This window comes from Giraffa tippelskirchi, chromosome 4 (genome assembly GCF_054371585.1).
Source record: "Giraffa tippelskirchi isolate mGirTip1 chromosome 4, T2T-mGirTip1v1.2.pri, whole genome shotgun sequence".
Classification (NCBI taxonomy): Eukaryota; Metazoa; Chordata; class Mammalia; order Artiodactyla; family Giraffidae; genus Giraffa; species Giraffa tippelskirchi.
In genome coordinates this window covers 112,790,033-112,805,024 of record NC_137278.1, presented here as the reverse complement: position 1 = coordinate 112,805,024, position 14,992 = coordinate 112,790,033, and the positions used below count along the sequence as shown (strand labels likewise).

Sequence of the window (14,992 nt, the reverse complement as noted above, 5' to 3'; positions counted from 1 at the left end):
TTTTAAAAAAGCCTCTTAACCATGCCATAAATTTGGCACTATCATTTCCATTTTATAAATGAGGAAAACAGCCTTATGCCACATAGCTGTGAAAGGGAAATATCTAGATGTGAACCAAATCTTTTTGTATCGATTCTTTAGCTAACTCCTCTGAGATGTCAGGGTTATGATGATATTAGATATGCAGGAAGTTTACTGAGGGAAATATTTGTGAAGAATGGGGGAGCAGGGAGCAATAGTTGGTGGCAAGATCACAGTTCTGACAATTGTAAACGAGGAGAAGGAAAGAAGAAAGGATGTGGCAGGAACAGCCACCAGGTTCAAGGGAGGCCACTGGGGAGCCCCCAAGACAAGGTTTCCAGGTACAGGAATCTGCCATTGGGCAGTACTTTCCAAATTGATATGACAATTGTTAATCCAGTGTTACTCCATGTCATTAATAACATTATGCGTATTCCTGGAGAAAAATTCATTTTTTTTGACCCCATCACTGCTACCAGTACTCATCCATCTTCTCTAGATAACTGGTCATGAGTCTGCCTGCTCTATGTAAGGTGTGGGAAGTCAGAAATAATCATCTTTACTGGAGGATGAGCAAAGTATTGATATGAGAAATTTTACTAAATAAATATAATGCATCTATTGTTACATACTGAATATATAAGTCTGCCACTGAATAACAAAGAAGTAGTATCACAGTTACATAAACTACCCAATGGTGAAAAAATAAAATTTATCAGCTTCGTCTTACAGTGAATATTTCTTATTCTTAACAAAGCAAGTTTCTAGACACTGTGGGTTTTTCAGATTCTCTCTTAATCCTCACAACATGAGGTAGGAACTAGTATTATCTCTATTACACAGGCTTAGAGGTGTTAAGAAACTTGTCTAAAGCCAAACAAGGTATCAAGCGGCCAACCCAGGATTCAACCACAGCGACTTGACCCTGGACCGGCCTAAAGATGGCATTTTTAATCACTGTGCTGTACTGTAGTTATCAAAGACTGAGAGAAGCTAGTTTTCATTTTAGAAAGAGGAGGATCAGGGGGAATTCTACTAAAGCTCAATATATTTTTTAAAAAAATCTCTCTGCAGGTTTTACACAGGTTTTTAGAGAAGTGACAAAACTGTGTGTACGTTTTCAGTCTTGAGAAGGCACCTGAATAACTGAGTGGCCCTAAAGTCCTTTTAATAATCTTCTGTGGGGTTTGTGGAATTTGGTGAGGGAGGGAGTCTCTAAATTTTTATATATTTTCTATGAAAAAAATCCCTGTCAAGATGAATTGATAGATCTACTTTATAGCCAGAATCATAAAGTTGATTATATGGTAGTTCAGTAAACACCATTTTATTAACTTAAAAGAATCTGACTTTCAAAAAAAGATCAGTCAGAGAATCTGCTTAGAACTAGTCAAAGTCCAGTCATGGGTAATTTAAAGAAGGAGATTTCTTTTCAATAAAATTTAAAAAACATAAAATACAGTCATAAAGTTTGTCTCAGCAAAATTTCAGTTTAGCAGAAAAGAAATATAGCAGACATTCTTGTAATTAACATGGTAATTTGCCTCATGATTTAGGTATTTTAATTACAGCTTTAATAAGCATATATTACTACTTATTACTTAATGTATGCTTACTATATGAATATGCATCATTTAAAAGCTTAACTACATCCTTAACTAATACAGAATATAAATTATAATTACTTTTTAAGATAATAGCATTTCATGGGAAGGCAGCTCATGTACCTTTAATATCCATGGTTATTCTCATTTGAACCTTTGGCCCTGCACCAGCACTATTGATCGCATAAACCTAAAACAAAGAAACATCTTGTTATTATTTTCAAATTATTGCACAGGTGTATGGATAAGCAATTATGATTACATGTCATTTAAAAATTATTCTATTTTTTTAAAACAATTCATATAGTCTATTAATTATATTTTCTTGCACTCAAATTTATATAATATATGGAAGAAGAATGTTAGCAATAAACTAGTTCTTACAACTGATATTATGGTACTAAGCCCTGAGAACAAAGGCTCAGTGACCTAAATAGCCCTATCATAGAGACCAAGAAAGATGTGGCTTCTGTTTGAACCCGTAGGAGGAAAGAGCAGAAAAGTCACTCTGTCTACACTCTCTCTTCATCTACTCTAACATCTGTTCCTTTTCTCTGTAGCTAGGTAACTCCAGCTTTCTTTAAATCCATATTCAAGACTCTCTTTTTTTTTTTCCTTCTGAGATGAAACCCTATTCCCTCAGCCTCCCAGTTTTCCTGTATTAAATCATCCCTCTGAAAGTTGGCCTTTCTGCCCTGCTTCACCCCTGCCCCTAAGTATCTGACGCTATAACCTGCATAATGCAGCATATACACATAAAGCATTTCTGTTTGTATCTGCAGAGGGTGATTTACACAAATGTGAATCCTTTCAATCAACTTTGTGCTTAGGAAGCTGCAGACACAGGCTCTTCTTTAATTCACTGTATCTCACTATATATTAATCAAATAATCACTATGTTCTTCCCAATTTCATTATATTCAATAAACACAATTCAGAATGTATCTTTACTGGAATTAATAAATTTGTTTCATACATTAGTGGTCCACCCTCCACCCTATGCAGTTTAGAAGTATTTTGATTGAATTAAAATAACATATATGATGTGGCAGGTATAGTAAATAAACCAAGCCTATAAAATGTAGCTTAAAAAATATCTAAAGGAAATATTTACTGGTGTATGTAAACTTCAAAAAGAAAGTATTTAAAATGAAAAGTGGTGCTACAATGTGTTTAATTATTTATATTTCTTTACAACCTAACATTTAAGTGGAATAATAAAGTTGAGCAATGCTTCTCAAGTTGCAGTGAGCAAAGAAGTCACTCACAAACCCTGTTAAATGAAAATCCATAGGTTTTGATTCATTAGGTTAGGACCCATGTGAAAGTTACACATTTCTAGTAAATTCTCAGGTGTTGAGGACAATGAAAATTGCATCTTGCAAATAATCCAAAGACTGATTTATTTTTCTTTAAATTATGAATTAGTGGACTTCCCCTGGTGGTACAGTGAATGAGAGGCCACCTGCAGTGCAGGGGACATAGGTTCGATGCCTGGTCTGAGAAGACTCTACATGCCACAGGGCAACTAAGCTATGTGCCACAACTGCTGAGCCTGTGATCCAGGGGCTGTGAGCTGCAACTCCTGAAGCTCACACACCTGGAGCCTGTGCTCCACAACAAGAGAGGCCACTGCAATGAGGAGCCCATGCACTGCAACCGAGAGCAGTCACTGCACAGCAACGAAGACCCATGAATAATTTAAACATTATGAAAGAGTTGTACTTTATTTCCTATTTTCCTTTTATTTGCGAGAGCCAAAACTGTTCTAACACTTGTTTCCTACCATCACTATTAATATCTTATATAGAAATTACTATTCCTACTACTAATTTTTCAGATAAGGAAAAACAGGCACAGATTTGCAGAAACTGCCCTGAAAGAAACTAGCAGAGCCAGAATTTGAAGCTAGGTCAGTTCATTCTCTTAACCACCACCTTCTCTCTAACAGATCTTTTAGAATGGGGGTCCATTTAATGGTATGTATAACAAGAATCCTAGCAAGTCAGATTATATAGTGAGTGAGGGAAATAACACAAATTATTAATGATGGTTTTCTGATATAAAGAGTTTGTTGGAAGATTAGATACTTGACTTTTGGTTACTTGAGCTACTTGAATGCTTAGGATGAATTCTATGTTGCTTAACAGATGATTTTCTGAATTATATAGTTCTTTTTGAAAATTCCAAGACATGCTATAAAAATAGTGAAAGGGTGAAACAAATTGTATGTGTATGTATATGAACTCACATATATATTTACTTTCCAAAATGGATAATTTAGAATTAAGATATAAAGTGTTTTTAGCTTTTAGTAATAGTTGTGTGAAATACATGTGAATTTCAATCATACAAATAGTTATTTCTGCCCTTTGCCTTTGCTATTTGCTTTTCCATTTTCCATTTATAATCACACAGAAACAGTCTTCCTTTAGACATAACTATCTATATATCACTGCTCTTTAACTTTTAATGTGGACTTTTTATATACTTTATTTTTGGATTTCCAAACTGTGCAAACTTTTCTGTTATTCACATATTTTCACATCACTTGCTGTATTAAGATAGGAAATCAGCAATTCTGTTTCACCAAATCTTTTTCACTTGGCATGTCTTAAGCAATTCCACAAAGAGATAAGAAAACTGTAGTATTACATAAGCTGCAATATTTTCGAATGCTGAGTTTTTCAATCAAGTTTGTAAAATAGATAAATAATTAAAAACTATGTATACTTACACTGATGTTGTATGTATGTCCACCTTTTAGTCCTTCTAACATTGCAATGACAGATGTATCAGTTTTCTGGATAATACTGAGGTTGTGAATCTGGACAGCAGTAGGATCATCTTCTCTGTAAACCAAAGCTTGATACACTTGGATATTTCCATTTGGTTGAGAAGGAGGAAGAAATGTTAACTGAAATTTTGTAACTTCATCTGGTATCTTCTGAAATGTCATGTTGTTAGGTGGATCCTTAGGGACTAAAAATATTTAGCAGTTAAAATTATTTGAAAATTTGTGATCTCCATATAAAATTGATTTGCTTCAAATTTTTCTCAAACTTCTCTTTACAAAGGGTATTATAATGTAGACTCACAGGAAGTTGCAAAAATCATACATGCAGTTCCCTGTAACCTTCCCCCAGCTTTCCCCAGTGGTGACAACCTATATAACTGTAGTTAAATATCAAACCTGGAAACAGAACTGGCACCATAATATTAACTTGACTATAGGTCTTATTCAATTTTCACCATTTTTCATGCTTTCCTGTATTTTTGTATGGTTCTGTGCAATTTAATTCCACGTATAGATTCCTGTAACCATCACCAGAAACAGGATACAAAACTATTCCATCACCATAAAGAAAAGTCCTCCTGCTCTCCCCTTATATTTGCACTCCATGACACCTCGACATGGTCAGTCGCCATCTCCATAGTTTTATTAGTTGCAAAAGACAACAGCACATTGACCTTGAGATCCAGAGTTGCTGTGTATATCAACAGTTTATTCTGTCTTTATTGCTGAGTAGTGTTCCACTGTACTAGAATTTGTTTAATCATAAAATCATTTGGGTTGTTTCCAGTTATTTTGTCATTATTCCTAAAAAGCCTGTTAACATTCATATAAAGATATTTGTATGAACATTAAGTTTTCAATTGTCTGTGATAATTGCCTAAGATTGTAATTTGTGGATCTATGGTGAGTGTATGTTCAGTTTTATAGATTACCAAAATATTTTTCCATTGTATCAATAGTTATACCCTTTTATATTACCACTGGCAATGTATGAGAGATCTAGTCTTTTTGGACTTTTTCCAACATTTGGTATTATTACTATTTTCAAAATTATTTTATCTGTTCTAGTAGATGCATAGTGATGTATGAGTGTGGTTTTAATTTACATTTCTTAATAGATAATAGTGTTGAAAACATATCTTGAGTTTATTTGCCAATCATATTTCTTCTCTGGTGAAATATCAGTTCATGGTCTTTTTCAGTTTTCTTATTTTTTTGGCCATGTGGCATGTGGGGTCTTAATTCCCTAACCAGGGATTGAACCCATGCACTCTGCAGTGGAAGCTTGGAGTCCTAACTACTGAACTGCCAGGGAAGTCCCCTCTGCAATTTTCTAATTGGATTCTTTTTAAGTGTTGAATTTTAACATTTATTTATATATTCTAGATATTCCTGTTTATTTTTGACAAATAAAATTTGCCCTAACATATAACTAGCCAAATATAAATAAATTATTATGAAAAATAACACAGGGTAAAATTATTTTATAAATGTAAGAACTAGTTCTTGTCAAAATATATAATTAGTATTTTTTAAAATAAATTTAATGGTTGAATGAACATATTTATTTTAATTACATTGAAATGTGTATATTCTTCCATTCTAGGTAATGAATTTCTATGAAGAAGGCTGTTCATATTTGACTATGAATAGCTCAGATATTCAGATACACTTGTAGAGATATCTAGAGATAGTTCCCTGTGGCAAGCAAAACATAAGTAAATAAATAACAGAAAAAAAGAGAGAAGCAGATAAATATGTTATTGTGCAAATATCACAATGTGAAGAAATGCATAGCTGCTATAAAAGTTAAACTGGTTCAACACACATTTTCACAATTGCTATTATACATTTTTAAGATATATAAGGATATACATATTTCTTTTTATGAGAGATGTTTCTCTAAAATTAGGATCAGCTTTAAATTTGAATAAGTGAAAAAATTACCTGAGTGTTAGAAAGAACTTCCTATCCTCCAGATATCTTTGTTTTCATATCTAAAATCTACTCTTAGAGGTTTAATAAAGGTTTATTAAACTATAATACCCTCGGAAAAGGTATCACATTAAGATTTTTGATGAAAGTTTTATGAACATGAACAAGTTTAGCAGCAACTTTTCTCACAGATGGGCAGGATAAGGGAGAAGTGCAAAAAGTAAGAAAATAAGACCCTGAACTATACATGGCCACTAAATGCAAACAAGTAGAATTGTAGGGTGCTGAGGATAAATGTACCTTTCAATTTAGAACTGTAAGTTTATAGATAATAGAGTATGCAGCATAATGAAAAGACATCTAAATTTGTTTTACCTCCTATACTTACCTTACAGATAGCAACAAATAAACTATAGCAACACATCCCTTCATGTGCTCTTTCCAGAGTTATATCTGCTGGCAAAGAACATCAGGAGTCTGAAGGAGGATGGGGCAAGCGAGTTCTGGGAAGTTGACTTTCCACAGTAATTTCTCACAAGTTACAATCTTACTATCCACTCAGACCCTGTTCATACCAACTTGAGGCAATCTGTACGGATTCTGACATTTGTCAAATAGATTACATAATAAAACATGCCACTTGGCTAAGTGAAGAGAATAGATATGGTAAACATAGCTGGGTGTTTAATTGGCTCCTCTGTCCATAGGATTCTCCAGGCAAGAACACTGGAGTGGGTTGCCATGCCCTCCTTCAGGGGATCTTCCCGACCCAGAGATTAAACCAAACCCATGTCCCTCACATCTCCTGCATTGGCAAGCATGTTCTTTACCACTAGCAGCACCTGGAAAACCCAGATAACTTAATAACAGAGTGGTGGTGGTTTATGCTGCAGTCGCTAAGTCATGTCTGACTCTTGCAACCCCATGGACAGTAGCCTGCCAGTCTCCTCTGTCCTTGGGAATCTCCAGGCAAGAATACTGAAGTGGGTTGCCATTTCCTTCTCCAGGGGATCTTCCCAACCCACGAATCGAACCTGGGTCTCCTGCATTGCAGGCAGACTCTTTACCGACTCAGCCCTCAATGATAAGAGTATTGGAAGCCCTCAATAATAGAGTATCATTACTTTAATGTACATTTAAACCATGGGACATAAATAATTAAAACGGAATTTAAGGTGAAGCTTTATTGGCTATTGACAGTTGGAAAAATCATCTCTTAGGCAAGGTTGTCCAACTTCTAAAATATTTAGTGTTGAAATAAACACACAAAAAATACACTTGGATACCTTATTATGAACTAATTTATTTTTGTTTTTACAAGTATTGACTATGCTACATAATTCCATTTTGCATGAAAAATACAAATAGAAAGGTTCACTTTTGTCAGTCCCAGTGAGTCATTGAATTTATGCTTATATACTTAAAAATTTCTTGTAACATATGCTTTGTAGTGTAGAGTGTGAGAAACTGTAAGACAGACACTTAGTCAATTTTTAGCAATGATGAAGTAAATGCCTTACCTGATTCTAAAGTAGTAACAATTATTTCAGCACTTGACTTTCCTTCCACATATGCAGCACTGATATTTCCAGTGAATGCAGTGATCACCACGGAATACCTTGTGAAGATTTCCAAATCTTTAACTTCTATGGTCTTATTTTCTTCATTTGACTTGACTAATGAAATATTAAATTCATCACTATCTACCTATAGGAAAAAAAAACATAGCTAACAGGAAGCAGCACTTGAGTTACAAATCACTAAAACATAATAATAGAAGCCTACAAGTGGTATATCTTACTAGCCAAGATTTAAAATTTCTTTTATTTACAGTCAGATGGTCCTGGGAAATCCAAAGTGCTACTTTAAGAGTCTACTAACTAGCATTTATTTCAACAGTTGAAAGTAAAAGAAACAAATCAACCACAATAATCAAAAAAGCAAAAACCATCTCTGTAGTCAATGAAACTTCTACTCCAGTGTTTTACAGAGGAATGAATATAGGTTGGTACATAGTCATCAAGGGTTCAAATCCCAACCTGGTCACTTAGTAACTTCCACAGCATTTGATAAGTCATTTATGCTCTGTGTCTAACTTTCTATGTATGTAAGATCAGAGTGATAATATCTAAACATTTATAGTATTTTGATGATTTAGAAAAAAACAGATCTGAAATAGCTAGCAAAGAAATTTGTTTTTTTTATCATGACCCACAAAAGTGAAATACATTTGGCAACATAATGTCCATACACATTCAGGATGTATGTGTGTGAATGTGTATTCTCCATAACTGCAAACCGCTTTTCAAACTTCTTTCTAAAATGCCCTTTGATATTTTCTGCTCTTTTAAATTTTATTCCAATTCATTTTTAAAATGCTGGTCATAACTGAAGTTTGAAAAACTGATCTAGCACCATGCATGGTACTAAATAAGGAATTGATTAATGTATATGCAGTTATTAAATGTGTACAAATGAGTATGCTTAGGTATAATAAATACAGTTGTACTATTTATTAAAACAGTCTGTCTTTGATGGAGAATCTGGTCTACTCACTGTCGGGAGTAAACATAGCTAAAGTTTCTAGCACTAAATAGAAGGACTTTTCCTGAGATGAACAGAAAACTCAAAATCCTCTTATGCCTACTTCTATCAGGTACTTGACTTGAAACACTTAAAAACAAGTTGGATACACTGTCCTCACTAAAAAGTTCATTTTCAACTTGACCCTTTCTTATAACTTTGAAAGATGTATTTTTGTTCAATATGTTCTTCAAATGCTCTTTTCTAAGTTTTTTAACTGAAAAAGACATTGCTATGAGAAGCACAGAAAAAGCAGATACAATATCAATATTGAAAAAAAAAAATCAAACAGATCGAACCATCTTGAGAGAGAGCAGTGGGGGAAGATACTCCAACCTAAGGTGGCAGAAAAACAGGTCCGCGTAGGATTCCAACTGATCAGGTTCCTGTATCCTCTGGTAGAAAGTGTGTGTTTAATTGGTTGTCAACATTTCAATATCACATACAAATCAGGCTTTTTAAATTGCCCCTAGGACTATACTTAAATGTATGCTGGCTAACAATTATCTAAAGATGAGTGATGGGTAACTCTTATAACAGGGTAGGGGTCTCCAACTCATCACTGCCCACCACTTAGCTTCATGTTGACTGCTCTTCATGATCCTTAACCGACTACTAGAGCTATTTCAACTCTGGTTTTATAGAGTTGAGCTGAATTTCTCAAGATTCCAAGCTACTTGGTAACTGCGATAGGATTTGATCCCAGGTCTTTGAAGAGTTCAGACCTCTCTTCACTACCACAAGGTCATGAGACTTGATCTTATAAAGTAAAATTAAGTTATCCCAATGCCTTCATTAAAACATGGGTAACACATCGCAGTTAGTAAAGAAGGAAATAAAATGCATGTGATGTACCATATCTTATAAAATATATAGTAAAATTCCAAAAGAATGCTGTGCCCTCAAAAAACAGCATGTACAAAAATTCATTTTCTGTCTTCACTAAGCCTACTAAATTTAACCTTCTCTGTACAGTGTCCTCTATATACTATGTCCCCTATAACAGAAACTTTAATTACTCTGTAACATTATATTCCAAAAAGACTGGATACCTCATACTCTATAATTATCTATATTCTGGTGTTCTAGACTGTGAGTTACTTGGAAGCAGAACTTTATGTTTTGCATCTTTGTCTTGGTGAAAAGAAGCTACTAAGTATTTGGTAAGTTAAAACATAAAAGGAACATAAAACTCTTAGAGGAAGACACAGGCAGAATACTCTATGACATAAATCACAGCAAGATTCTCTATGATCCGTCTCCTAAAGTAATGGAAATAAAAACAAAAATAAACAAGTGGGACCTAATTACACTTACAAGCTTTTGCACAACAAAGGAAACTATAAAAAGGATAAAAAGACAACCCTCAGAATGGGAGAAGATAATAGCAAATGAAACAACTGACAAAGGATTAATTTCCAAAATATACAAACAGTTCATATAATACCAGAAAAACAAACAACTCAATCAAAACGTGGGAAGAAGGCCTAAACAGACATTTCTCCAAAGAAGAGATAGAGACGGCTAACAAACACAAGAAAAGATGCTCAACATAGCTCGTTATTAGAGAAATGCAAATCAAAACTACAATGAGATATCACCTCACACTGGTCAGAATGGCCATCATCAAAAAGTCTACAAACAATAAATGCTGGAGAGGGTGTGGAGAAAAGGGAACACTCTTGCACTGTTGGTGGGAATGTAAATTGATAGTCATTATTGAAGACAGTATGGAGATTCCTTAGAAAACTAGGAATAAAACCACGATATGACCCAGCAATCCCACTCCTAGGCATATACTCTAAAGAAATGAAAATTGAAAGAGACACATGTATCCGATTGTTCATTGCAGCACTATCTACAATAGCTAGAACATGGAAGCAACCTAGATGTTCATCGACAGATGAACGGGTAAAGGAGCTGTGGTACATGTATACAATGGAATATTACTCATCATAAAAAGGAACTCATTTGAGTCAGTTCTGATGGGGTGGATGAACCTAGAACCTATTATACAGAATGAAGTAAATCAGAAAAAGAAAAACAAATACCGTATACTAACACATGTATATGGAATCTAGAAAGATAGTACTGATGAAATTATTTGCAGGGCAGCAATGGAGACACAGACATAGAAAACAGACTTTTGGACTCGGCGGAGGGGGGTGGGGGAGGAGGGAAAGGGTGGGATGAATGGAGAGACTAACATGGAAGCTTACATTACCGTATGTAAAATAAACAGTCAATGGGAATTTGCTGTATGACTCAGGGAACTCAAAAGGGGCTCTGTAACAACCTAGAGGGGTGGGATGGGGAGGAAAGTGGGAGGCAGGTTCAAGAGGGAGGGGACATATGTATACCTATGGCTGATTCATGTAGATGTTTGGCAGAAAACAACACAGTTCTGTAAAGCAATTATCTTTCAATTAAATAATAAATTTAAAATGAAAATAAACAAACAAAAGGCCAGAAAATTCATCAATTTCCAGTAGAATCATCCAGGATGATATCTGAGCCCATATATCCTTACTGTGCTGTGCTTAGCCACTCAGTCCTGTCTGATTCTTCGTGACCCCATGGACTGTAGCTCTCCAGGCCTGGAGGATTCTCCAGGCAAGAATACCGGAGTGGGCTGCCATGCCCTTCTCCAGGGGATCTTCCCGACCCAGGTATCGAACCCAGGTCTCCTGCATTACAGGTGGATTCTTAACCATCTGAGCCACCAGAGAAGCCCATCTATCTTTACTAAAGAGTGTCAATTTTTACTTCAAGTCTTTTAAGGGAAGAGCTATATGCCCTTGTGGCTAGTATTTGGCAGAGGCCATGGTGCAGCATAAATCTTAAATTCAAGGGCATGTGTTCTTTGGCCTGAGAGCCAATGACTTCTGGGCTTCTCAGGTGGTACCAGTGGCAAAGAACCCGCCTGCCAGGTTAGGAGCCATAAAAGATGTGAGTTTGACCCAGCACCCAGCACAATGCTGGTATTTGAGTGTAGTTAAAGTTGTATTGGGAGTTTGAGATTGACATGTACACATTATTATATTTAAAATAGATAACCAACAAGGACCTACCCTATAGCACAGGGAACTCCGTTCAGTAGTCTATAATAACCTAAATGGGAAAATAACTTGAAAAAGAATAGGTACATGTATATGGATAACTGAATCACATTGCTGTACACTTGAAGCTAACACAACATTATTATCAACTATGCACCAATATAAAACAAAATTTAAAAAAATAAACTAGAATTGTGTTGAAAGAATGAAGGGAAGACCACTTTAGTTCCCAGAATCCTAGGGAAACTGTGAAGTGTTAGAATCTGTTGAATTTTTCCCATCTTTGATCCAAAGGTGTTTTGGTGAGCACATATTTCAATTTGGCAAATTGTATTTGCTTTTTGATGGTTCTCCTATTTCCATCATGCCATTGTGCTGGTTTTAGCCAAATCTTAACTGTTTGAGAAGTTTGTTTCTTTTTTTATCATCTCTGTGCCTCAATTCTCCTATATGCAGAAGTAAGATTGTAATATTTACATCAAAAAGTTATTAGATAAGATACAATAATACAATGCAAATGAAGAGGCTAATATGTAACTGAAACAAACTGAGCAATTACAGTAGTTATGGTTCCATCCTTCTCTCTTTCCCTTACTCATTTTTAATCTCAGTAAGAACACTGAGAGAATTAGGTGATAAATCACCTTTTGTATAATGTTTTACTTTTCCTTCCTTTAAACACAACCAAACTCCATGAGAGAGCTATTTTCTCTAATAAAGTGTCTTCTAGTTAATAGAGCACAGTGTTAACATTTTATAATTTGCTTTTAACACTATTTCTGGAGCATTTGTCATTCATGTTGATTGTTTCTGGCTAATTATGAACTAAAAGTCTTCACAAATATGCTCTAAAAAAGGAGGATCATAAACTGAAGAGTGACTGGGAGAAAAAAATGTACCAACAATCCTTTTCTTTTAATCATGACAGGTCTTTTGAGATAGAATTATTTCCACTTAAGAAATAATATAAAGGCATTTTAAAAAATCTTAAAAGTTAAAGAAGAGATGAATAAATACAGCAAGAAATGGAGGAGAAATTCACCATGGATTACCTAATTTAATGCCTAGACGCCACCAGAAGAGACTGCTCATTAGCTCCAGTAAAACTCAAGCAAGATGCCAGGAGAAATTTCCAGTTCTAACCCTAGCTAACAACTCTACATTATTCACACTGTGGAGCACCCTGTTGTAGGCAAAAGGCTTGACTCTCATGCTTGGGTTTCCTACTATCTGAATGGCTACTCCAATCCGGTGTTTCCAGGTGCCTTTTACTCAAATGTTTGTATTCCCCACGACACTATCTTCAGGTTAATCCTTACAGAAGAGTTTCTTATCCTAAATGTTTCATAGTTAATCTCATCTATTCATATTGTTTTATCCATCATCTAAATACCAATGCTTCCCAAATCTGGAAATATAAACTTCCTCTCCTGAGCTACAGATCCATGAATGATACTGCTAATGGGTTCTCTTCACCTGGGGACTCCCAGGCATCTTAGCACATCTAGTTCTGAATCCCTGCCTTTCCTCTACACGTCCGTTCCTCCTCACAAGTTTCCAAATCATATATCTTAAAAAGTCATCCTTGATTTTTATTTTCACTCACCATCCATGGGTTTTTTTCCTCCAGATCCTGTAGATTTAAATTATTTTTTGTATTCTGTTACCCTCACTCCATTTCCTTATCTTTTCTTGCCCAGTTTTACTCTTATGGTTTCCTGCCTCCTTTAATTTTGTACCCCCAGGATTGGTCTAAAACTATGCTTTACAATGTGATCATACTGATTCTGTAAAATAGAAATCTGTATCCCAATACTGCTTTATTTCCACAATTGGCACACCACTGAACTTACCATGACCCACATTCCATAACAGGTTTTAAGTCGGCCTCCCAATCGAGCCTCATCTCTCAGCTTTTTCTTTTTGAATGTTCCACTGAGGTACCTAAACTACTTGCTTTTTATTGAATGAAGCTAACTTTTTACACTTTTATTTCCACTACCTTTTCATGTTCTGCTTCAATCATTTTCAAAGTTGAGCCCTGATATTGTCTTATTTTGGAGGTATGTCTCCTAATGCCATGGCCATTCTTTTGTATTTTAAGTTCTTTTTCACTGTATTTTAGACTGATATATTACTCTCAACTTAAACTCAACTTAACCTCATTTATCTATATCATCTATACCCTGAAGATAAATAACAATAACCATGACGACAATATTTTGTTTGCACTTCTTGAATATTTACTAGGTATCAGGCAATGTTTTAAGTTCTTTATGTATGTTGACTAACTTAGTCCTCACAAAAACTCTGTACCCTTGGCAGTATTATCTATCTTTATTTTACAGATGTGGACACAGAAACATAAACAAGTAAAGGAAGCTGCCCAAGGTGTAACAGAGCTAAGACTAAAATTCAGTCTGGTTGCAAAGCCTGAATTCCTAACCATGCTCTATACGCCCTTTCACAGAAGATAAGACAGGCCTTACTGATTTGATGTCTATCAAATAGAAGGTTGCTCCAGTAATGACAGCAGGCTCACTCCAGCTGATGCTGATGCTAAGAGGTGATGTTGCTACTACACGCACATTTTCAGGAGGACCATCTGGAGCTATGAAAATAGAAAAAATTCAATTACCTTTCTGCATTTAAGCTAGTATTTACCATAATATGATGACAGAAAAGACCATAAGAAGGATAATGATAATGAATTATATATTACAGTTCACAGCATACTACAAGGCATTGCCAAATCAAAAGATGTAATTCCTTTAAAAATAATTACTATACATAAAGAACTTCCACATGAGAAATTACTGTCATAAATACATGATTTTTAATCTCAAAACAACATTTTGAAAAGAAAGCATTACTAATTGCTAAAATAAATCTATTTGAATAAATAAATAATTTTATTTTAAAATAGCCTGATAATGTTGTTTTAAGAAACTTGCAGGAATGCATTTGACTACAGAAAAATACAACTTGTTCAA

The 14,992-nt window shown here is 34.9% G+C and overlaps 1 protein-coding gene across 2 annotated transcripts in view; it reads right to left on the bottom strand.

The window, feature by feature from the left end:
- PTPRQ (protein tyrosine phosphatase receptor type Q) overlaps positions 1 to 14,992 on the bottom strand; it is a 242,572-nt gene that overhangs the window by 67,265 nt on the left and 160,315 nt on the right. For both annotated transcript variants that reach the window (XM_081597131.1, XM_081597130.1), the window contains exons 27-30: positions 14,489 to 14,610; positions 7,878 to 8,064; positions 4,363 to 4,607; positions 1,749 to 1,815 (exon numbers count right to left, since the gene is read on the bottom strand). In XM_081597131.1, the coding sequence (XP_081453257.1) occupies positions 1,749 to 1,815; positions 4,363 to 4,607; positions 7,878 to 8,064; positions 14,489 to 14,610 (621 nt within the window). The remainder of the gene's footprint in view (positions 1 to 1,748; positions 1,816 to 4,362; positions 4,608 to 7,877; positions 8,065 to 14,488; positions 14,611 to 14,992) is intronic.